The sequence below is a fragment of the Paroedura picta genome, chromosome 13 (genome assembly GCF_049243985.1).
Source record: "Paroedura picta isolate Pp20150507F chromosome 13, Ppicta_v3.0, whole genome shotgun sequence".
Lineage (NCBI taxonomy): Eukaryota > Metazoa > Chordata > Lepidosauria > Squamata > Gekkonidae > Paroedura > Paroedura picta.
Window position 1 is genome coordinate 22,478,323 of NC_135381.1, and position 25,711 is coordinate 22,504,033.

The window sequence follows — 25,711 nt, forward strand, 5'->3', positions numbered from 1 at the left end:
CCTTTCAAACACTGCAGTGCACATAGCTTCTGTAATTCTGAGGTGGGAATGTATCCCCCCTGATAAAAATCAGTAGTTGAGCAGAGACTATAATGTCACGGTTCTCATCTAAAAGGTAAAGGTAAAGGTATCCCCTGTGCAAGCACCGGGTCATGCCTGACCCTTGGGGTGATGCCCTCTAGCGTTTTCATGGCAGACTCAATACGGGGTGGTTTGCCAGTGCCTTCCCCAGTCATTACCATTTCTCATCAAATTGTTCTCATCTAATGCCCCTCCCAAAATCAAAACTTTTCGCCTTGTGACATATGCAGCTCTTCTAGTTCTTCAACACACCTGGTGACTGTAGATGCAGATAAATTGACACAGGTAGCACAAGATACCTTCTCAGGGCACATTTCCTCCATTACTTTAAGCATACACGTTTTAATAAATTTACCATCAGTCTACCACTATCGGTAATACGTTTAGCAACATAATAGCTGGCCCTCACAGTAGACAGGCTCTCTTCAACATACTTTCTAAAACTATTTTGCTGCAAAAACATTGATTTTTATCTTGTTCACTTGCACCTCCCCTTAATATATTGAGTAGCTCTTATGACAGAATTCAAAGTGCCTTTTAATATTGTTCTCCTTTAATACTGAGAGAGTATCAAGACATATCAGGCAAACTGCTTTATCCTTGTTTAAAACAAATAAGTACTCAGTAGTCCATCTGCCATGAAAGACACGGTGCCCATCTGCAATTTTTCATGTCTTTGAAGCAGAGCTTCCTTTTGCAGACATCTTACAGGGTTATTAGCAGAGCAGCAGTTGCAGAGTTTCCATGTTACCTCTGAATAAATAAAAATATGAGTAGTATAATTTTAGGGGCCTAACTCTTCCCTTTCCCATTAAATCCACTTCACTATTATCTGGGGATTTTCAATTGACCTTGGTAAAGAAGAGACCCTTGTCCCCTCCACCATCCACTATAGGTCTCAGAAGCTCTGGGCTATATACATAGGCTAAGAACAAATTTTAAAAAATGGATTGTGAACCTGGTTTAACAGATTGTTAAATTGCAATCCTAAGTACATTGAATACTGTGAGATTTATTTCTTAATAAATGCAGTCCCTTGAAGTTTAAATATGCACCTGCTATTACTTTTTAATTTTAATATGTTAAAAATTGGGGGCCCTCCAAAAAATGGCAAGTAGTCAGAAAGAGTGAATGAGGGAAGCCTTCCACCTGGAACAGAGGATATGCCATTAAGTTGGCTTCAAATTATATGCAGGGAGCACACAAACATCACTGCTTGCCAGTCAAGTTTCAGTCATGAAAGGTAAAATGGCAGCCAGAGGGAGGGTAACTAGGGTGGAGGAAGAAGTAAGAAGGGGAATGCCACAAGTTTCCCTGCTAAGAGAGTACTCAAGGGGCCATTCACTGGCTCCTGCAATCACAGATATATAAGAAGACTCCTAACTGGAGTGAGGATGGGAGGAGAGGCTGAAGGAAGCCCCCTCAGTCTGGGGCTGTCAGAGGCTCCTTCGCAGCAGGCCTGAAGAGAGAGGGGAGGGAGCGTAATCACCAGCCTCCTGCCAGCTCTGCCAGGGTTCTGAGGCAAGTTACAGTTGGACATGACAGCTAGGGCAGCCTTGGGGCGAAAAGGGCTGGCACAGCCTATCCAAGCCTCTGTTCTCATCCCCCTTGGCAGCCCTACTGACCTCCACTCCCTGTGGTGGTCAGGGACAAACTGCCAGCGATGTCTCCAGATTGCCCCTGGGTAGGCAGGCCCCATCAGAACTTTGGCCCAACGATTGGGCTAAAGTCCTGAGTAGGCGTGACCTGTCTGAGGCTTTGTGCGTCCTGTCTGGGTAGAGCTCTGGCCTGTCCTGGTGAGGGCACAATAGGAAGGCAACCATCTCCTCTGATGCCTGCTACGGGATATTTTTGTATCCTTTTAAATCCTAAAATCCTAAGGTTGGAATGGGCCATCTAGTCCCACCCCCTGCTCAATGCAGGATGAGCCTGAAGCATCCAGGATAAATATCTGTCCAGCTACTGTGTGAAGTCTGACCGTGAGGGGGAGCTCCCTACATCCTCACCCCCTAATCACCAGGTGCTTCCGAGCCCTAAATTGGCAGCCTCCACTTGCCATGTAGCCCTCCTGGTTCAGTGCCTCCGCCCAACCAGGCTGCAAGGAGGCATCCACCTGAACTTGCCCCCGTGGGAAACTCTAACATAACCCCAGGGTGTGTGCGGGGGGCAATAGTAGTGGTGTTTTTGGATCAAGTTCATTTAAGCTGTTTCTAGGCTTGGCAGTTCCTAGTTTTGGCTTGGCAGTTCCTAGCTTTGACCCTGCTGGGATGCTGATATCCCATAGCATCCTCTAGGACAGAGGTAGTCAACCTGTGGTCCTCCAGATGTTCATGGACATCTGGAGGACCACAGGTTGACTACCCCTGCTCTAGGAGATTGACCCCATATTTAACTAAGGAATGCTGGTCATTTTCTACAGGTGGCTGCTCAGTGGGGTGAAAAGACTGAAAGGCTCAGAGCTGCAAAGAAAATACAGCTGGGTTAATGGTCTGAATGGACTGCCCCCCCCCCATCCAGTTTCTAGGAGATGGCCTCTAGTCTGTGCTGACAATGAATTATTGATTGGGCCTTGACCAGCCGGAAATTTAAATGTGGGGGAGGGGGCATGAGTGCAATTAATCTTTGTCAACCAAAACTGTGGCCCACAACTTCTTAAGTCTAAGAGGAAATGTTTTGCTTGCTTGGGCACAGGGTGCTGCATGCAAAGCAGTTGTGTGGTCCCGGACACTTTTTAAAGGATTCCTGCAGAAAATCCCCCTGGCTCTCGGAGCTTGAGGCAGGAAGCTCAATGGAGGGATAAACAGTTGGCAAGGCAGGCTGATATTCCACCTGGACCCAAAATACATTCTGTCTGGGCCAAGAATTGGTGCTAAAAACCTGTGTTGGTATGAGATTAATACCTGTTTGTTTCCCCAGCAGATTCTGTTACATGTCTTTTTCCCCCGCATACGAACAGAAACTCTCTCATGGTACTTCTATGAAATACGCAGAGCCAAAACCATCTTTCTTTACCAGCTGGTGCTACATGTTTCTATGTGGGGCCAGAACCTCCTCTGTTAATACGCAAAGGACAGGGACACTTCTGACATCATGCTGGGAGCTCTGGAAAAGTTGGTGCCCTTGAGGCATCTGCAAAGCTCATAGTCATAGAAGCTAAAGGGATTAGGAAAAAGAATAACAACTCAGAAATGTTGACATTCTAGAAATTGATTAAATGAAAATTATACCCCCAATTAAAAGGCTGGTGTTGGGGTGTGTGTGATTTAGGCTTTTCCCATGAACCCTCTGGCTCCATCCTGTTTCCTGCCTTAGAGGGCTGGAGTTATATGCTAGTTAGTACAAGGCCCCTCTGTCCCTAGGATTTTCCAGGTTGGGGGATAAGTTCCAGAATTCTGTGCTTCCCTGGCATGCAAGGGTCCAATTCGGATGACACAGCATGCAGAGAGGGATCTTGGAGCCCCCCCCCCCCCATGCTGTCCATTTGGGAAATGTAGAATGAAGCACATCAGTAGGAATGAACCCCCTAGTGAAGCAAATAGCAGCTACTTGGGAGCCATTTCAGGTCAGGAAAATAGGGGAGATTTAAGCTCCTTTCCCGTCTTCCCAATCTGAATGAGGCCCATGTTAGCCTGGGCAGTGTGGCACTCTGGAACAACATTCTTGACTCAACCCACTTGATGGTCTCCAGGGAAAGCTTAAAGTATATTTTATTCCTCTATGAATTATTACTGTAACCCACTTATGCACTAGCAAAAACTTCCATAGACTACAGTCCCCCTATTCTCACTTGTTTTGCTATAGCAGACTTAATATGGCTACCCTGTGCCATTTCTGTATAGGTCAGTGGGTATGAGGCCCTGGCTAGCAGTCTTCCTCTCTCCAGTAGAGTGGTCACATGATGTGTGTGTATGGGAAGAAAATACATAAATATGTGTGTGTGACCCGAATATCACAGCAATTACACTGGCTACACATTCACTCCTCAGCCCAATTCAAAGTACTGGTGTTGTGGCATTTCCCCATAGCAACACAGAAGTGCTTTTTTTAAAAAATTAATTTTGGGGCTTGGGAGGGAAGGAGGTTGGAGTCCCCAAAACAGCAAACTGTGAAGGGATTGATGGCTTGCCTTGATTGACAAGCTGAGGAACGGGGAGAGAAGTTTGGTTTGTTCTCTCTTCTGGCTTCTCCGCGTCTCCTCCACGTCTTTGTCGGGAGGCAAAAAGCCATGGTGAGGTGGTGGGGAAATGCAGGAGGGGTCTCCTGTCAGGAACCATGCAAACGCGCAGCTTCCAATTGCCCATTTGCAAGCAGGAGGCAGAGTGTGTTTTATGCCTCCGTGCGGAATCAGTATTTATGTTTCTCCTAGGTGAGGGTCCCTCCCACCACACCCTGCTCCCGTCACCAATCAGCCAGCCAGTGAGGGACTTACCGGGAGAAAGGCAGCCCGGGCAACCTTTCACGGGAAGCAACATCACACCAGTAACTCCTAGGTAATGCTCTGCAATTGGACAAAAATTCTAATCCAGAAGCCATTTTTCAGCATAGAGCATCCCTGTGATGTCGCAGCAGATCACTTCCAGTGTGACATCACCTGCACCTTCCCTTTTGTCTTGGTAAGTCTTGGTAAGGAGGGAATCTGGCAACCTTGTTTGGTGGGTACACGAGAAGGGGACTTTTCAATGGCAGCACCTCGATTATTGAACAACCTTCCTTCAAAGATTAATTTGGGATTAACTTTTGACCTTCAGGAGGCAGTTGAAGACATTTTTATTTAGGACTGCACTTGGTTAAGTTTACTGACAGCCCTGAGTTGTGATTCACATGTTATTTTTTATGTATTGAATGTATTGTGTATGCTTTTAAAAAGTGTGTTGTAAACTGCTTTGAGCTCTGCGAAGAAAGGTGGCTAATACATGTTTCCAATAAATAAACAGAAGATCCATGCCAAGTGCAGATCCTAAGAAGACCCCACCCACAAACTTGGCACCCCATTCTGCAGTCGGAGTGTTTACTTCTTAGCCCATAGAACAACAATGGGGCTATTTCACATAGGTTTTTTAAAATGTACAGTGGCAGCATTACACAATTAAAAAAAATGTTTACCACTTCAGTTGTGTTTCTATTAAGAGTAAAGGTCAAGGTACCCCCTGTGCAAGCACTGGGTCATGTCTGACCCTTGGGGTGACGCCCTCCAGCGTTTTCATGTCAGACTCAATACGGGGTGGTTTGCCAGTGCCTTCCCCAGTCATTACCGTTTACCCCCCAGCAAGCTGGGTACTCATTTTACCAATCTCGGAAGGATGGAAGGCTGAGTCAACCTTGAGCCGGCTGCTGGGATCAAACTCCCAGCCTCATGGGCAGAGCTTTAGATTGCATGTCTGCTGCCTTACCACTCTGCGCCACAAGAGGCTCTACCCATATAGTATTAAAACGAATTGTGCGTGTGTGAAGAAATTAAAATCCAGCAAAGCCTTTCGTTATATACAAATCTATAACCTTTCGTTACATACAAATCAATCAAAAGGCCTCAGTCTAACCCAAAATGGACAGGGGGCATAGTCTCTTGTCGTCCAAAGTTAATATGTTGCCTTCCCTTGTGTCTCCTTGGGCAATCAACCACAGTTGAGTAAAATGGATGAGGAGCTCCTGAGGGAGCTACGGGTACTGCGGGATCTTTTGGTGTTCCGCAGGGCCTGCAAAACGGAGCTCTTCCACCAGGTCTTTGGTTGAGGCCGGGTGGCAAGGAAGATCATGGCCCCCTCTGCAGGAGTGGCGGGAGCGAATGCCATCTGCGCCCTCTATCACCCTTCCTCTCCTGGATGTATTATTTGGAGGATTATAGGCCTGGTATTACTAGGTGTTTTTGCCACAGCATCATTATCCCCATGGGATTTTTGAATGTTAAGTATTTGCTTTTTTTATGTCTGTTTTAAGGGGTTTTATTGGGGTTTTATCCAGATATTGTAACCCGCCTCGAGCCTTTGGGGAGAGGCGGGCAATAAATTGAATAAACAAATACATAAATAAATAATAATAAATATTTTCTCATTTTCAATTTTATTGGCAACTACAAGGGGCTGGCTTTTAACTTCTGCTCAGCTACGAAACTTCGAGTGATGGGGTTGTGGGTGTCCTGGGGTTGGACTAGATGACCCATGAGGTCCCTTCCAACTCTATGATTCTATGATTTCTCTGTGAGCCAATCTATCTCTCTCTCTCTCTCTCTCTCTCACACACACACACACACACACACACACGTCCTTTATTTCTCTCACAGAGTTGCTGTAAGCCTCCCTTTTCTCTGGACCATAGTGAAAATTCTTCATAATCTTTTTTATGGTACAAATAGACAAGCTGCTTTTTTTAAAAAAAGTACATCTTACTATAAATAGTTTATTCAGTGCATGGTCATATACAACAAATAATAAACATATCCTCTGTCCAAAGCAGAAGGGAACGGCTTGTACCGAACCATGTCAGTCTTGTACGTAATCTGCAGCAGATGCCAACAGAGCGCAATGCACAAAACTCTTTTACATTTCATGCAACTCTTAAGCCAATATTCCAACTTTCTTCCATGCAACAGATATGATGACCTAAAATGAAAACCTAACAAAAGAATTTTGCTTTGGGGAAAAAGAAAAAAAGGAAGAAGGGCCTGATCTAGCCCCTTCTGCATGAAGAGAGAAGTTGAGCTTTCTGGGATCCAGTTGAGAATATACCATATATGTCCCTTACCATGCTGGACTCATTTCAATGGGCTAGTCATGGGATGCCAAGATGCCCTCATGCTTTTCTTATAGTTAGCCAGCAGCTTCACCCTTTTGGGGGAAAGGTTATGCCACATGTTCCTGAAATCCATCCCTCTCCCACCTCACCCATGGCAACCTTCTCACCACAGGCAGAAGGAACTGGACCATGCCCCATGTTTTGCTCTTCAACATGTTTGGAGGGTCATGATGCTTCCTTCCACCCAAATTTCATGTATCCAGTACATGTGAAAGGAGTTTTACAAAGAAGACATTTTTTCTTATAAAAAAATTGTAAGTCACCTTAATTCCACAGTTTCCGTCTTAGAAAAGAAGCCACGACGATCGTTTTTGAATACGATACACAAAATGTAATTAGAGAGAGAGAGAGATGGGAGTGGAAAAGAAAATCTACATTGGGGGATAATTCTACTCCTAAAAAAAAAAAAAAAGCTTATCTTTCACTGACTTGGGTTAACGTAACACTTTGGTTCTTACAGACTGGGGTCAGCACAAGGACTTTATTACTACAAATCTATAAAAAACTGTATATATATATTTCAGTGTGTTAAAATCACAAGAACACTTTTCACAGGAGCCCAAGGCTTCAATGCTCAGCTCCAAAACCTGATTTTTGCTTTTCAGAATTCTACTAACAATTAGCATTATCTCTGTTTTGTAAAGACACAGCTTTGAAGACCCATTTGAGTTAAGAAATCAAACCGTTTCAATATCCCAAATTAAAAAGAATACCTTGGTTTTTTCCCCTTTTCTCACCAAGCCTTAAGAGATATAAAATTACAAGCCAGGAAAACCTCAACGTTTACGCTTTCTGTTTGATAGCCCCCTCTAATACTATATAGAAACCACATTACGCATTTACATTTCTTTTGAAGGGGCAAAAAAGTTGTCTTTGATTGGATTTCTTTCTTGGTTTGAAATAGGCTTGCCAACCTCCAGGTGGTGGCTGGAGAGCTCCTGGGATTACAGCCGACCTCCAGGAGAAGAGATCAGTTCCCCTGGAGAAAGTGGCTGCTTTGGAAAGTAGACTCGATGGCATTAGACCCCCACTAAGTCCCTCCCCTACCCAAACCCCGCCCTCTTCTGGCTCCACCCTCAACATGTCCAGGTATTTCCCTACCCAGAGCTGGATCCCTAGTTACAAAGCAAATTTCAACCAGCAGTAAGGGCCATGAACATATTTTCTGCTTCTTAATAATAATTTCCCCCCCCACGAAGCATAGACAGATGGAAGGAGTGAGTGAGGTGGATATTTCTTCTCTGCAATTTTATGCCGCAGGTTGTTTGTTTGACTATCCTTGTAAGATTGCAAAAGCTAATTCTATGTTATTCAGATCTCTCTCCTTTAAAAAAAAAACCCTTAAAAAACAGATCTAATGGCTTGTTAAGACACATGACCCAATGCAAGTTAGGCGGCTTGTCTGGAATGGAACGTTTGGATGACTGACTGCTAAGGAGGAAGGGTTCGACCGTGACTCCAGAGGTAAGGTTCCATTAATGCAGCCTGGCTACGTCAACTCGCAACCTGGCTACGTCGACTCGTTTTGGCTCATGGATTTCCCACCGTTTAGGACTCCTGAGACGCTTCTGCTTTTTGTTGGTGTTCCACTGCCGGACCGTGAAAATTCTGTAAGATCGTGGAGGGAGGGTTCTTTGTACATTGCCACTGCAGAGAAACACAAACCAGAAAGGAAGGAGAGGTTAGCTTCTGACAGACTTCTGCTTTATTGTCACGTGGTGTGAGCCTTGTGCAGCAAACACAAAAAGACCATTTTAGGGGTGAGAGCATTGATTGTGCATTGCCTGGCTAGAGCCCACTTTGGTAGATGCATGAGGTGTGTCCTCCTTTGGTAAATCAATTGATTAATAATTATTACAGTCATGGTCCATGGTCCAGAATAAAACATACATTCAGAGAGAGGTCTGTTAATACATTTATATTCCACCATTCTCCTTCCTTATTATTTATTTATTTGATTTCTATACCGCCCTTCCATATTGCTCAGGGCGGTTTATATACAACATCATAGGGGGATACATGGAACGAGTCAACATACAACAAAATACAACAATAGCAATCCAACAGTGGTTCTAAACAACACAACTTCAGCGATCCCAACAACAACAATATAACAAGAACAGAAACTTAGCTAAAACCCCTAGAGAGGTCAGACTGGTTCAGGCCATGGAGGGGAAGTATCAGGGGGACCTGTGGTCGGTCTCAGGCAAATGTCTGGTGGAGGAGCTCCTTTTTGCAGGCCCTGCAGACTCCCTCAGCTAGTAAAAAGTGGGATATAAAAAACAGCTCTTCTTCTTTTCTATATCTTTGCTCACACAATAGCATATCAGGGGTAAGCAACAAGCATCCTCTTTCCATGTAGCTAACTATGTGCAAGGAATTTATAGAGTTCAGGAGCTTTTTTGGTCATGGGAGCCTCTACCTGCAGTCTGGATTGTCTAAAAAGTGACCTGTGGGGTCTAAGCTTCTGTGGTCAATTAGAACTGGCTGGTTAGAAGATTTAGGCCAGAAAAAAAATACTCACTTCACGCAAGGAGTAATAAATGTATGGGATTCCCTCGCATTACACTTAGCAGTTGGCTTAGAATAGATCTATTCATGGAGATCTATTAATGGCTATTAATTATAATAGCTAAGATGAACCTCTAGGTTCAAAGGTAGTATACTTCTGAATAATAGTTGCTGGAGGAGAAATGGGAAAAGTGTTGCATTCTCATCCTGTCTGTGAGCTTAGTAGCAACACACCTGGATTCCTAAGTCTGGAAGCCATATGGGGGATCAGATGGACTTCTGGTCTTATCCAGCAAGGCATTTCTTATGAAGGTGCCACCCTTGAAGGCCTTAACATTTTGTCCCGCCCTCCCAATTCCTGTTTATGATAAAATATGTGCTCTTTCTCCTCTCCACCACTGGTGAAATTTAGACTGTAAACTCTTATAGGCAGGGTGGGGGTGGGGAGAAAAGGTTTATAGCTCTTCTCCAAAGTTGCAAGTTAGCCAGCAATTTTTGAAAGGGCCACAGGTGGGCCACTATCAGCTCTTACATTTTGCTGCCGCCTTTGTTCAAAAAGGATTTGCATGTTTTTGAAGCATGTTCAACCCCTGCAAAACTTGCTGCTGCTGAGATAACTGGAGTGGTGGGAGCAGAGGTCAAGTGTGTGCACATCACAGGCCACAGGGGAGCTCGTGATAGTTGTAAGGAATGATAAATTCCCCCATTAGCTTAAAAACAACAATGACTATAATCAACCTTTAGTCAGTGCTGCTGGAGGCTGCAAGAACACCCCCTTCTGTAAGACTTGGATCCAGTGTGGTATAGAGATTAAGAGTGGCGGACTCTAAACTAGCAAATTAGGTTTGGTTCCCCACTCTTCCATATGCAGTCAGCAGGGTGACCTTGGTCCAGTCACAGTTCTCTTAGAGCTGTTTTCACAGAGTAGTTCTCTTCATGCTCTCTCATTCCCACCTACCTCTCAGGGTGTCTGTTGTGGGGAGAGGAAAGTAAAGGTGTTTGCAAGCAGCTCCTTCAGTTAGTAAAAAGTGGGGAATTAAAAAAAAACAGCTCTTATTCTTCCCACCCCCTGTTTTTCATGCATTCTGAACTTGGTCGGCTGTTTTACCTTTTAATGGTTTGGGAAGGAAGTGTGCTGCAGGTTTGTTTTTCTTCACATGGTTTCCTTTCATGATTTCGCCTTCTTTATTAAGGCCCAAATACCAGCCTCTCCCAGACTGCTGTTGCCGGTAGATCATGGAGGAGTAAGTGACGTAGTAATTCTCAAAGACTGATTCTTTGAACTTGCATTCCGGTGTGAAATGTTCCTGCAGGAAAGCAGAGGATCAATATGGACCAACCATAGCACCTGCCAATGCAAGATTCTTCAATACAGAACTGGCTTTTGTAACCCACCAAAGTCTCCACTTCGTTCTGCCCTCTCCTCTCCAATTAGAGACCCAGACCCTTAAAAACTGATTAGTGTTGAGAAGAGACATCATTTTGGACATGTGAACCAGCCCTGGGAACAGTCATGGTGATAATAAAATCTGAAGGGAAAGAATACTGATCAGAAAGAGAATCTTGTTATCAGATAAGGAGCACCAGACAGAAAACAGGGATAGACGGCTCTGTGCCAAAGGAGGGGGTGACACCCACAGCAAAAACTCAAAGCAAAAAAGCAGCAAGGCAAGGTTCTTTTTTACCAACTGCTTCATGTTAAGGCAACTACTGCTGGCTACCTCATTACACTGCAATCACTTATTTATACCTTTTTATCAGCACATTGCAGGCCGGATGCCCTTGAAGCCTGTAATTGTTGACTACTGAAAACCATGCAATTTTTAAAAAAGAAAGACACCACTACAGGGACAAAGGAGACCACTCAAACGTCCCTCACATGACAGCAGGCATCCAGTGAAGTTCGCACTGCTATATCGAGAGTTTGGGAAGAGCAGGTCTGAACATTAATAACTGCTGCCTTGTCCATCAAAGACAGGACAACAAAATCCCATCTGATGAAGTGGACTGCAGCTCACCCAAGCATTATGTTGATTTGTCTTTAAGACACTACTCTGGTTATTTTTGGCTGCAGCAGTCTAACATGACTGCCCCTCTGGAATTTGGCAGAATGATGGGAAAGCAAAACAGAGAGCAAAAGGCTGGTTTCTTTGAAACAGCAAAGCGCTTTGGGAGCATGGCTACCTTCTGCCATTGACTTTTATGGCAAAACGTTCCTAGCTGTATTTTGGTGCAGACTGGGTGTGGGAAATAAAGCCACTGAACATAGCACTGAGCAGGTAGTTGAGTCATTGCAAGGCAACTATTGGATCCTGCAGAGGCCAGAGCTGGAATTGTCAACTTTTCACAGGCGCCTGCAAAATGGAGCTCTTCTGCCAGGCATACGGTTGAACCCAGAGTGGAGTCCTGATGTTTCCATCACAGGATCCCCCCTTGATGTCTTAGTCTGCAGATGAATTCCCAATTCCAGGAGATCTCTAGGCCACACTTCGTGGCTGGCAACCCTTAGATTGGGAATGTTCTTTGAAGTTTCGAGGGTGGGCCTCAAGGCAGTGCAATGCCTCACAGTCTCCCCTCCAAAGCAGCCATCTCCCCCTGCAGAGCTGATCTTTATAGTCGGAGATGAGCACTTTGTGATGACATGCATGTTTGTATGTATGAAGTTCCCCTGGCAAGACCTACACCAGGCCACAGGTTCGTAGCTGCTGGATGAGTGCCTTCCCCTGACCTCCCCGCATCCAGAAATCAGTGGGGGGGGGGCACAGGTCTGATCCAGTCTGAGGGCCTGCTAAAATATCAGCAAAAGCTGCAATCAACAGTGGATGGGGAAGACAAAGTTCACTGCTGTGCTTATGCCCATCCCTCCCTTCTCTCATGTACATTATTTGACTGATCTCCATTTCAGTGTGAAGTTTGAATGCAGGTGCCAAATTGCAAATTGCATTTTTTGTTCTTAATGCCATACAAGCTGGGATTCTAAACTTTTAGAAGCCAGGTTGTGTAGTGCAAACAAACCCGGTTCACATAAGTGCCTCCATGTGAACATCCTGACAAACTGAAGCTAACTGGAGCAGGGCTCAGTCAGGCTCTGCTTGACTGATGAGGGGGGATGTTAGTGGTGTGCAGCACGTGCTACATGTGAGCTAAGCAACCACTGAGTGTGCATTTAATTGTAGCTGATCAGGCTGTCAGAATGCAAATCTGTGACTTGCCTTGCTGTTTGAATTGGCAATCCACTACTGGATACGAACTGGTTCACCAAAATCAACAACTATTTTGTGAAGTCAGTTTGCGAGCCATGGCTTGAACTAACTTTGATTTGGTGTAATATCTGAACTAACCAATCCTAGTTACAAATACTGGTCAGCCTCTAGAGCCAATATGTGTAGTAGTTAAGAGTGATAGCCTCTAATCTGGAGAACTGGGTTTGATTCCCCACTCCTCCTTCACATGCTGCCAGCTGGCTAGTCACAGATCTCAGAACTCAGAACTCTCTCACCCCCACCTTCACTCTCTCACCCTCACAGGGTGTCCATTGTGGGGAGAGGAAAAGAAGGTGATGGTAAGCTACTTTGAGATTCCTTCTGGTAGTGAAAAGCAGGGTTCAAGAACCAACTCTTCTAGAAACTACTGTCTCTGTTCAGCACACAGAAGCAAAAAGATGATAAAATGCTCCTTTATTCATACAAGCAGAGGTTTTCCATCTGAACTATAGCAAACACATGGTAAAGTTTAGTGTGATGTCTTGAAACAATATTTAAACGCTTCCATATTATCAAAAACAGGGAGATCCTTTATCAATGTTCACTAATTGCAGGGAATTATGTAGAAATTCAGTATTGCAAGACTTGGAACAAAGACTATGGACAGTGAATGCCTAGGAGGACATGGGGTTAAATTTGGCAAGCAGGGAGAAAAATACCACTATGTGTTAGTTTGAATGGCAGTACACAGGATGGCATCTGACTCTACTGTGAACTAAGAAATAAATAGATCCCAACATGTTTTATTTAGACAACGGGGAACAGAAAGAACCACCCTTGTTTGTATTAGGGAGTCCTGCTTGCCTATTTAAAAAATCTGGTATCAGATGCAATATTTACAATGACAGAAATTAGGACTCCTATGGGACCCATTAGACTACAAGAGGTATATTGAAACAAGCTGTGAGAATTTGTTTGGAAAGACTGGAATTACAGAAATTAGTTTACAGTCAAGCTAAGTGTTCTAAACATTTTACAACTGAGACATTGTCCTGTTTATACAACCATACACTCCGAAGACTTAAATTTTCTTACGAGAGAGCAGTGGCTTCTGCTAAGACCCTAACCACCCCTGCCATGAATCAGCAGAGAGATGCAAATCCCCAGGTGGGACTCCCCCCTCCCCAATTTATAGGTCATCTGTAGGTGACAGAGATAGATTCCCCCGGAGAAAATGGCTGCTTTGGGGGGTGGACTCCATAGTGTTGTACTCCACGGCAGACCCTCCCTGCCCCAAATCCCACCCACTCCTGACTCCGCTCCTGAAGACTCCAGGTATTTCCTAAACCAGAGCTGGCAAGCCTACAGATCATAGCGGGCAAAATGAGAGTCTGCCGTGGGAAGAGGGAAATCATGCTACCCCCTCCTCATTAAGAAAACTCAAATACTCTTAAGTCTTTGGAATATGTATCTAGATACAGGCCGCTATGTTTAATACCAGAAGAAACACCAGGAAGTGTGTTTGCTCTTCATCAGAAATGTATAAGATACTATGAAAATCCTTGGGGGTTAACTGGATGATGTGTAGGTCAGGTGTAAGCCGGCATGTAATGTTTTCTACCAAATGGTAAATACTGCAGCATGACTTGCAAGGTATTATGCGTGTCTGTACCTCTTACATTTATTTGGTAAATAACAATCAAAGCAAGTCCACAAAATACTTCTGTTGCATGACTCTTGCCGGAATGAACACGCAGCATGGAGGAGAAAGACCATGGAGTGTGTCATCCAATTAAGAGCAGTAAAACAGAACTCTAGCGTGTGCAGTGGGTGATTATAGCTTATGTACAATAATTTGCTGCTGTTAAGGGAGCACAACACTTCCTCCATTCAGAGATGAATGATCAAATTAGGAGCTGCGCCACACCATCTTCGTCTTGCAATTCCTCTTTTTGAGCCTCATAGCATGGCCGTTATCTGTGGCCGATTCCGCATGGGCGGAAAAGGCTGAAAGGGCAGCCATATGGAGAAGGGGCAAATCCCTGTGTCACACATGCTACTGCCAAGACAAGTCTCCCCCATCTTATATTGGCGTATTTGGTTTTTCCTAAATGCAGAACTTTACATTTGTCCCTATTGAACTTCATTTTATTCAGTTTAGCCCACTTCTCGAGCCTATCAAGATCATCCTGCATTCTGTTGCTGTCTTCAGTTGTGTTTGCTACCCCTCCCAGTTTAGTATCATCTGCAAATTTAATAAGTATCCCCTCTAATCCCTCATCCAAATCATTTATAAATATGTTGAACAACACAGGCCCCAGGACAGATCCTTGGGGTACTCCACTTGTCACTCTTTTGCAAGAAGATGCTGAACCATTAACAAGCACTCTCTGGGTACAATTTGTCAACCATGTGAATTGTAGTCCATGGACATCTGGAGGGACCTCACTCCATCTTATTAAATACCCTCTGGGTACGATTTATCAATCAGTTATTGATCCATTTGACAGAATTAGGATCCATACCACATGTTACCAACTTGTGAACAAGAATATCATGTGGAACCTTATCAAAAGCTTTATTGAAATCCAGATAAACTATGTCCATGGCATCCCCCTGATCCAGCAAGGTAGTCACTTTCTCAAAAAAAGAGATAAGGTTGGTCTGACATTACTTGTTCTTGAGAAACCCATGCTGAGTCTTAGAAATCACACATTTCTAAATGTTGGAAGTATTGCCAGGAATCTGTCATGTCCTTCTGAGTTAAAGCCAAGGCCAGTTCTTGCCAAGATTCTCTTATTGCATGGGCAAACTTGCACCGGGCTGCAGTTTGGAGAAGGATTGGGCGAGATGGACATTCCTGCCTCATGAAACAGCTGAAAAGCTAATGTAACCCAACCCCATGCTCAGCATAGCTTTTTGCGGGTCAAAGGGACCTCACTCCATCTTATTATACTTATTAATTATTGTATTTCTATCCCGCCACTTCTCAAAAAGACTCTTGGCAGGTTACAAGGTAAAACAATAAAACCCCCCCAAATCCCCTAATAACCACACCCCCCTAACAGCAGCAGCAAGACTGGTGTAAAGCAATTCTCTCACCACCACCACTACCCCCCAGCCGGGATGCAAAAGTGTAAGTGCGGGGACCTGATCCCATGGAGATGGATCTGATCTTATGTGTGCAGAAAACCGGAGAGAATTCAACCCATTTTCACATTCACCCCTTATGTCTTTCCTATTTCTCCCATCCTTCTTTTCTCTCCTCTGCCTTGCCAACGTCTAAGATTTTAAGTACTTCTCAGCAGGACCTGCATGTGCTTCTGCATTTCTGTGACAAGCACCATGCATAATGATGATGTTTGCTTAATGAAATGTAGGGAAGTAGCTTCTCAAAATCACTTGCTTCTTTGATCCAGGCCTATCCTAGTCCTAACATACCACTGGAGCAATAGGCATAGCTGCTCTTCCAAATCTGTCCACAGAAATCAAGTATGTACCTTACCAGCAAAACCACAGTGTTGTGCATGTAAAAATAATGTGAAAATGGTGTAAAAGAGCCAAACAAATCATGAATGCTAGCTGTGAATGTTTGTGGAATAAAAATCTCAGAATGAGGACAAAAAGAAATGAAAAGGGCATATTTTGCATGACCTCTGATTCTCTTTCTCTACCCCCCTCCAATCAAATTCCTAGTCTGACTAGGTAAATAGCAATGCACAATGACAAATTGGGGTCCCCCCCCCAAATGGCTTCCCCCCATACTGGAGATCCAAGTCCAATATTTCAAAAGATAAATGATTCTTGTGTAAAAACCCTTCATTGACAATCATGAAAGAATATTTATGAGAAGGGGGGGAAAGATGAAAGATAGTGTCAATGGCAGAATGCCTTTGAAAAGTGGGCCAAAAGGTAATTAAGTCTTCAAAAGGAAGCAAGTAACAGTTGCTTGCAAACTTTCAAAAGATAGTGATCTAAATAGCATATGACTTGTTTACTCTCCCTCTGGTCTGCTAAAAGCTCCTTAAAGATTAATCCTGAAAGCTCAACAAACACTATTTTCACTTTTGCAAAGAAAATGTGGCTGCCATTATTTAACCATTTAAAAACATTATATAGAAAGTCTGTCGGGCCGAACGTCTAAGGTTCTCCATAATTTCAAGGTCAGCTGCAAGATTTCCGTGTTGTTAATTCAAAATCCAACCAAGAGAATAAACTGAGACTATAATGAATGTAGACACAACTACACAATGATTATGATGGCATTGAGACGCAATATCAGAACTCCAGCGTATGCAGTGGGTGATTATAGCTTATGTACAATAATTTGCTGCTGTTAAGGGAGCACAACACTTGCTCCATTCAGAGATGAATGATCAAATTAGGAGCTGCGCCACACCATCTTCATCTTGCAATTCCTCTTTTTGAGCCTCATAGCATGGCTGTTGTCTTCCATGTTATGGAGAGTTTTTATTTTTATTCTATGTCCAACAGCTTGTTCTTACATGGCTTCACTGTTTTAATTGTAAGCCACCTCAAGCAGGACTCTGAAAAGGTTGCACAGAAATATCATTTCATAAATAATGAATAAATAAAATTATCTTACAATATAAAGGGTTGGCAGGCTAAAATATTATTTCAACATTGAACAAGAATCAGATGACTAATTTAAAAGTGAAGTTGAAACCACATTTTGGTTCTGTCTAACCAGAACTGCAATGAAGTCAAATGTAAGTTATCACTTGGAACAGATTTGGATGTTAAAAACAGCTCAAGACCGAGTTGCCAGCTCTGAGTTGGGAAACACCTAGAGATTTTGGGGATGGAGCTTGAGGAGGCCAATGTTTGAAGAGGAGAGGAACATCATTAGGAGGTCCTTCCCCTCTTCCACCCCCATTAGCAACCCTAAAATACCTAATACCTATACCTAAAGGCTACACCACAGATCACAAAACAAACACATACTCTATTTATTTATGCCTATGGACTCATTTCCTGTCAGCCTAAAATGGCTGCCAGCTGAACCTTGAACCTAACTGGACAAAAGTCTGAAATTTTCAGGGTTTCATGAACTGGAACAATTTCATGGGAAATTTCGGGTTGTGGCATCCCTAGACATGGCTTTCAGGGATGTGCAGGAAGTGGGACTGCAGCACTGCAACAATACTAATTTGCTTCTCCACATATTTTCCTCTACTGCTGTACTGAGCAGAGGGGAGCAGTTTTGGGTACCGGCAGGAAATCTCTGGTACCCCTCAAAGCTGATCTTTGAACAGCTACGCAGAAGAGAGTTCGGCAGCGGAGTCTGTAGGCCAGACCTAGACTCCGTGATCCACATACTCCTGGAAAGTTCAATCTTTAGCATTCCCGTTCAAAGATCTCAAATAGATCCTCCTTTGTCAAAAATTAGTCAAACCGAACAACAATGAGCTAAATGGCTTTGTATGTTCAAGCACATTTTTGTACTTACATTTTTGTACATCATAAGCAAGAGTCCCAGGGGACTGGTGATAGAAGCTCCATTTGTTCCTAGAGGGAGTGTTAGCTAGTGGAGAGTTCCCAGTGGCATACGGAAGTTTCAAAGGACTGAGTTTTGCCCCCCCCCCTCCCAAAATCCCAGGGAAAATCTGCTAAGTAACAGCCTGCTTTGAAAAGCCAATGGTGGGTCTGGAGCTTCTCTGCGTGCAGCAAAACTGTTAACTAGTTTCTCAGCAAGAGCTGAGGCTGCACACCAATCACCCGCCTTAATCACCGTTTAGCTCATTTGCACATTTAATTTCCACAAAAATGTAATTCAGAGGGCTGCAATTGTCAGAAATGTCATAGTTAGACAAGCAAAAACACCAGAAAAGATCAAATTTGTTATTTAAATCAGATGCTGCAACAAACTTAATTTCAAGGCAAACACGATTAAATGGGAAGCCGCATACACATGCATGCCAGTAAAGAAAAAATACCAACATGATGGCATTTGAAGACGCAAAATTTTGCTTTCTCATTTAGATGAACAAATCAACATTATTCAATTAATGCTTTCTTCAATTAAGGCCCTCTGATTATGTGAATCCCTCCTCACACCCACTTTCCCAGCAACATGTAATTATCAAATTATTAAAGAAGTTAGGCATTGCAAATCTGCTTTTCTGCTGCAGAAAAGTCAACATTTCTTTATAGTAAGGACTGCTCAACAATGTAAAGCTAGAACTTAGCCATGTCTTTTGTTTGCAACCGCTATATCCCATAAGTATGGAAGCTACTCACTAGCAACACATGCTCTGCATGAGCTCACATCATTTCATTGAATTTGATCAATGAACAGATGTTCTGAGGCTAAGATTCAAAGAGACCTGCTTCAAACTTAACATAAATCATCTAGAGCAGCTGTCCGCGGTCCAGGTACCGGGCCGTGGCTCCTCCTTGTCCTTCTCCCCAGCTGCTGCCTTGGGGGCTGCCTTGCCACTCTGTCGCCAGCTCACCTTTGGTGCTCCCTAGTGGCCGCCATGGCTGGAGCTCCCCCTCGGCATGGCACTGCACAATTGCTGCTGGCAGCGCCCCCCAGGGAGCAGTGGGAAGTCAGGGGCACCAGTGGGAAAACAAGTGGAGCAGGGGAAGCAACCCCCACTCCTGCCCCTGTTGCCAATCCATGATCATATTACAGTCCTGTGCTGTTTTGGGCTGCTCTCTACTTTGAACTCAGGAGACGGCTGGCTAAATGTTTTCAATAAAAGGATAAGACATACACTCTAAACTTCTTTGCTCAGAACCGACATTGCCTCTGCCCATTCCTTCCCCCTCTTCTCTTCTTTTTGTCTCCGTTTTATTAAACTGTATGCCTGAGGCCAGGAATGACTGTGAATTATTGTATAGGAATTATTATACAGAATTACAAGTTGTGGGCCACAAGACAGCTTTCCAGTGTCTTAGGAAAACAAAGCTCTTTCCCAACTCTTGCACTTAGGTAGGAAAAACCATCTACACCAATATAGGATGGGGGAGACTTGTCTTGGCAGTAGCATGTGCGAAAAGGATCTAGTCAGCAGTGTGACACAGTGGCTAAAAAGGCAAATGGAATATTGGGCTGTATCAAATGGAGTATCACGTCCAGATCACGGGAGGTGATGGTACCATTTTACTCTGCTCTGGTTCGGCCTCACTTGGAGTACTGTGTTCAGTTTTGGGCAACCCAGTTGAGGGATGTTGACAAACTGGAACGTGTCCAGAGGAGGGCAACAAAGATGGTGAGGGGTTTGGAGACCAAGACGTATGAGGAAAGATTGTGGGAGCTTGGTCTGTTTAGCCTAGAGAGGAGATGACTGAGAGGGGATCTGATAACCATCTTCAGGTATTTAAAAGGGTGCCATATAGGGGATGGTGCAGAGTTGTTCTCTCTTGCCCTGGAGGGATGGACCAGAACCAATGGGATGAAAATAATTCAAGAGAAATTCCATCTAAACATCCAGAAGGAGTTCTTGACAGAGCGGTTTCTCAGTGGAACAGGCTTCCTCGGGAGGTGGTGGGTTCTCCATCTTTGGAAATTTTTAAACAGAGGCTGGATAGCCATCTGATGGAGAGGCTGATTCTGTGAAGGTCCAAGGGGGTGGCAGGTTACAGTGGATGAGCGATAGTGTTGTGAGTGTCCTGCATGGTGCAGGGGGTTGGACTGGATGACCCAGGAGGTACCTTCTGTGATTCTATGATTCTATGATTCCTGTGACCTGAGATCCTTTTATGTGGAGATTTTAGGAATCCAATTTAGAACAAAGTACAGAGGCAGCGTTCTGCAACAAAGGCACAGGTCCTCCCTAATACAGATAATACTGCTGACCATTTTGCAAAGTCCCCCAAGGCTAGGATATGTAGAAGTTCAGGTCCTCCTTATAAAGATCTCCATGAAGACAGTTTTACATACCAAAGCAGATATTACATCTGCCATAAGTTCCAGGCATGACATCAGAGAACTAACTGCTGCCTCCAGAGCTCCACAATAGAAGAAGAGATGGTTTTTATATCTGCCTTTTCTCCACCTTTCAAGAAGTCTCAAAGTGGCTTACAATCGCCTTCCTTTTCTCTCCCCACCACAGTCATCTTATGAGGTAGGTGAGGCTGAGAGAGACTAGCCCATGGTCACTCAGCAGGCTTCATGCTGAGGAGTGGGGGATCAAACCCAGTTCACCAGATTAAAGGATGCTGCTCTTCACCACTACATCAAACTGGGCAGATAATCTACCCCAGTGGCCATTTCAGTTCATGAATTGATCTGGGGGGGAGGGGTGCAAAAGATCCTCCCCTGCCATGCTCCAGAGCCATATTCAGAATTGCCAATAGCTGGAGATCTTCTGGGATTACAGTTGATTTCCAGGCAAGAGAGACCAGGGCCTATTCTGCATTGAATGATTATTCCCGCATTCATTCTTACCGATCTCCGTTCGATTCAGGCCCGGACATAGTAAGTGATCTGCAACAAACAGTTTCCCCGAACCAAAACAGCCTTCAGTCACTTTCGCCATCTACATCTGGGTGGGCTCTCCCACCTGACTGTAGCCCTCCTTAGTGCTTCTTGATCACACCTCCCTCCCCCATGCATAGCAAGATGTAAGGGCCCCGGGGCAGGATGAGCCTTTGAAATGCATGGCTGAGGCTAAAGGGGGGAGGTTTGCAAGTGCCATCGAGCTGGAGCTCAGAGGAGAGGTCATCAAAAAACTGAGTTTCCATTTAGACAAAGAATATATTATGCCTCAAGCCCCTTAAATAATTTAAAAAGAAAAAAGAAAAGGCTCCGTAAAATGTATGTTCAGATTAGTGAACAGAAAGCGGAGAGTAGCATAAAACGGCGAATAATAGAATGATATCAGTCTCTCAACAATCCCAAGCAAAGGATCCAAATGATAGCCCTTTCTTTTGAGTCCGTGACTCGACCAATCAGCAAGAGACAACTGTGCTACGCCAGCATCGTAAACACGTTTACAGTACTGTAAAAAAGTGTTTGTGTGTGTGTGGGGAGTGCTGGTTAATCCGAAGCCGTGGACATCTACACTTTCATCTACTGGGCTTCTGGATATCCAGTCAGATATCCCAGAAAATAAGCGCTCCATGATATTCCAGTGAAAGGGTAGGGTCAATGTGGGTCGAGGCATGGAGGTTGTAGATGAAAAATTTCCATTGACCAAATTCAAAATGGAAATCGATTTCAGTGCAGATGGGAGGGATTTAATTGATCTGGGACTGCAATAAAAGCTTCATGCAGATTCAGCCCAGGTCACCTGGAGGAAATGGTTGCTTTGCAAGCTGGACTCTATGGCATTAGACCATGTTGAAGTCCCTCCCCTCTCCAAACCCCACCTGCCTCAGGCATCTCCACCCCTAAGTATTTACCAATCTGGAACTGACAAGCCTAACCATATTGGGCCTTGAAAGACTTGGGAATATTAAAATGTGCTGGAGAACCCTAACTCCACTCATAGGAGATATAACTAATTTGGCCTAATTTTGTAAAAGATCGTTCTAATATAGAATTTGCAATTACAGTTTTGATATGTACATAATTGATTATGTTTTAAGTAGGAATGAGTTATACGTTGAAGAAGGGTTTTTTATGGTGACTAATCCTTATCCATGGTTCCTCTATATATTTGTGAAACAGTCTGGGTGGTGGAACGTGTCCAGCTGTCCATGTTGGAATATGGCCAATCAGGCTGCACCCTGATTGGCCCTGCCCGTACAGCTCCCACCCTCCCTCCCTGGATGCTAGCCACGTTCCTCTGAGACACGCCAGAGACAGAGAGAGACACACAGAGCCCTGCCAGACCAAACACGAGCCCTCATTCCCTCCTATCACACCTGCTGCAAGGGAGGCAGAAAGGGACACAGGGATAGCTGCCCCAAGCTGCTGACAGAGACACAGAGAGAGCCGCTCCTGCTGCGATGGAGGGAGAGACAGACAGAAAGAGCTGCCCCAAACTGCACACCAGCCCTTCTTCCTGCCTACAAACCAGCCCTAATTCCCTGGCATGCCTTTTGCTGTGAGGCACACCTAAACATGCAGCGAGAAGGAGAGAAACACAGAGAGAGAGTTCTGCACCTCCCGGTGTCCCCTGGGTCCTAGCGCCCATTGCATTCCTGCTTGCAATGGGCTTTCTTGCTAGTCATACCATAAAACCGCAAAATATCCCAGAGTTCCAAGCCCTGTAGGGAAATCCTTTCTATTACTCAAACAATCAACTTCAGCTTCATTATTGTTAGTAGCACTGAGACGTCATTTGTACAGAATGTGAGCACTGGAAGCACATACCCAGTAGCCTCCCACAGGGTTCTTTTACATCCAGGTGGTTCCCTGGGTTAAAGGAAGCCTTTTCATCTGTCTGAAAGCCACCTCACCCAAACAGAGCCTTCAATGAATTTGTAAATAAGCAGGCAATGAAAATGATTGCTCCAATGGGTTTACTTGGGCTCAGCAGTGCAAACTCCCGGTTGCCTCATTGTCCAGGAAGTGTTTGAAGCAAGCACAATCCATTTGGCAGAGGCGCCAAGCTGAGATGTATTGCTACTGCATGAGAATCCCCCTGTTAACCGACAGAACTTCAGGCTGACAGTCTCCTGAGTACAAGGCATGAGATTTCATAACACCAACTCCTGGACAAAAAAAATACAATCCAGCATTCAAAGGCATGCCCAGTGCTTGTTGCAGAGCTTCAAAAGCATTCACGAGATGCAACATTTATCCACACATGGATATTCAAACTGCCAAATTCCGTGTGGATGTGGTACTAAGGAATGCATTGGGGATTGTGCATATTCAGCTGTGGAGTTAAATGACATTTTGTAGATATGAGAGAGAGAGAGAGAGAGAGAGAGAGAGAGAGAGAGAGAGAGAGAGAGAGAGAACTTTTTAAAAGGCACTATAAGCCATGAGGTGATGCCATTTTCAAGGAAAACTGGATGTCACAGTGCCCTAGGAATTGCTGGAAGTTTCCAGTGACTTCTAGAGTGACATGATGTCACTACCACTTTTCCCTGGACACACGTGATGCTAGTGCCCCATGTCCCAGTCCCCCCATCTCCCATTGAATGTCAGCCATTGACTGGCAGCCCTAACCTCTGGCTTTCACAGAAGCTCAGAGCTTCCCCACTACATCTCAATCTATGGTTTCACTGTATTCCAAAAGGGAATTTACAAAGTAGTGATACGGGGATGAGGGCTTCATACAGTGTGTCTCCTTATATTAATGAGCCATCTCTGAAACACAATGATAATTTAAAACAGTGCTGCTTCCCCACCCATTTTGTCATAAACTCTTCATCAGAGTCTTTTTAATGTTCTGTTTCTGCACTAGCGATATCATTTGGATTTTCATTTTTGAAGAGTTGACTTTTTTTTCCATTTCTGCACCAAAACTTGCTCCCTCACTTGCCCCACAGCAAAGAAATCCCCAGAAAACACAATTTCGTATTTTCAAGCAGAGTCTAATTCAGGGCTGCCCAATGCAGAAATAAGTGCAATCAAGTTTTTCCCCATGCTCGCCATTTTGGGCATGCCCCTTTCCTCATTGCCATCCTCCCTCCCTTCCCTTCCTCCCTATCCCTCTGTTCCAAAAACTCTGCCTTTTTTTTAAAAGGGGGAGTGATTGTGTTGCAATTTTGTTTCTGAGCTTTTTTTTTATAAAGCAGTAGCATAATAATATTACTAGCTACAAAGCCCTTTTGTTTCTGCCTCATATTGATTTAGTTTATCCTATTCCTTCCCCCTCACCAGGCCCCTGCGGGACAGGAGTTCCGTGGGCGGCTTCCTGGGCCACGGCAAGTGCTCTCGGTGTGGTGAGAGTGAATGGCCCAGGCAAGGGAGGCTCCCCCCTCCCTTGCAGCAGGTGGCTCCCTGGGCCGTGGGAGTGGAAAGCCCCCCCCCCGGCGGTGGCAGGAGGCTCCAAGCTTCCCCCCCCCCCCCGGCTCTCTCCCACAGGAGCGTACCTGCGGGCCGCAAAGCCCTGTCTCTGCCTCTCTCCTCGTGGGCAACAATGAAGGGAGGGTGGGAGCTGGAGGGGAAGGGCCAATCAGGGTGGACCTGGATGGATAGGGCCCTGGATAGGGTCTCCTCCCAGGAGGCTGTTTCCCAAATATAAAACAGCGAAATAGTGTTAAGGATAACCCAGGATTTTTTAAAAATTCCATTCAGAACACTTTTTGGGGAAGGAGGGAGGCGATCAAGGGCGCAGAATGGTGGGATTAAGGGACACATTAAAAGCAAAGGTGCATGCAGGCACCATGTTGCAAAAAAACATTTTTTTGAAAAGGGAATGGAAGCAAACATTATGGGAGGCTGCCTCCATTGGATTCAGTACAGAAGGCATGTCATGGATTTCAGCCTGAGAAATAAGGGGAGGAAAGCCTAAATGTGGTAATGCTGGTTGACTTGAAGCATCCAAAGGAAATCCAAAGTGAAGCTAATACAAGGTATATCTCCTAATGTGAAAACGGTCAACAGTGAACGTCATAGCACTATACCAATATAGCACATTTGTGCTATAGCAGCACCACCGAGATGCCTTGATTCCACTGAGTCTATATTGGCTTAATGCTATGGTGCTCAACTTAGAACGTTAAAAAAAAAGTCTGCAGGGAATCACACAGCAAAAAAAGTCAGAATCAAAGTCGCATTGTAGGAAGCACTATAGACATTTTAGACAGTACAGGGATTCAGAAGCCCAATGAAGGCGTAGAAAACGGAAGAGAGCAGTTTCCCTCAAAAGTGCCTCAACCACACTTTGCTAACCCAACACAAGTGGATTGTACAAACAGGTAAATAAATTCCACTAGCAACCAGTTGCAAAACCAGAATACAAAGGCAGTTTGAAAAGGGCCAAATTCGAAACTAATTGTGGAAACCAAAGTGGGAAGTGTCAAGGTGAGGGAGGGCCAGAACCTGACTTGTGAGATGGCAGCTGCTTCTCTTTAATTATACCAGCTGCTTTCTGCAAGAAATAAAAGGCATTCCTGCGTTATTCTTCTCCAGTCGGTGCGTTCCTTCGAGGCCATTCTGCGCTGCCACACTGAGGAGTGGCAGAACAGTTCTTTCTCTGTCTCTCCTGCATTAGATCTTACTTGCCTTTTGTGCCAGTTCCGATTTGGGGAACCAT

General features: G+C 44.5%; 1 protein-coding gene across 6 annotated transcripts in view; it reads right to left on the minus strand.

The window, feature by feature from the left end:
• Positions 1-6,454: 6,454 nt before the first annotated feature.
• FGF13 (fibroblast growth factor 13) overlaps positions 6,455-25,711 on the minus strand; it is a 177,653-nt gene continuing 158,396 nt past the window's right edge. For all 6 annotated transcript variants that reach the window (XM_077307983.1, XM_077307979.1, XM_077307980.1 and 3 more), the window contains 2 exons: positions 10,490-10,688; positions 6,455-8,517 (listed from right to left, as the gene is read on the minus strand). In XM_077307983.1, the coding sequence (XP_077164098.1) occupies positions 8,381-8,517; positions 10,490-10,688 (336 nt within the window). In that variant the 3' untranslated portion in view covers positions 6,455-8,380. The remainder of the gene's footprint in view (positions 8,518-10,489; positions 10,689-25,711) is intronic.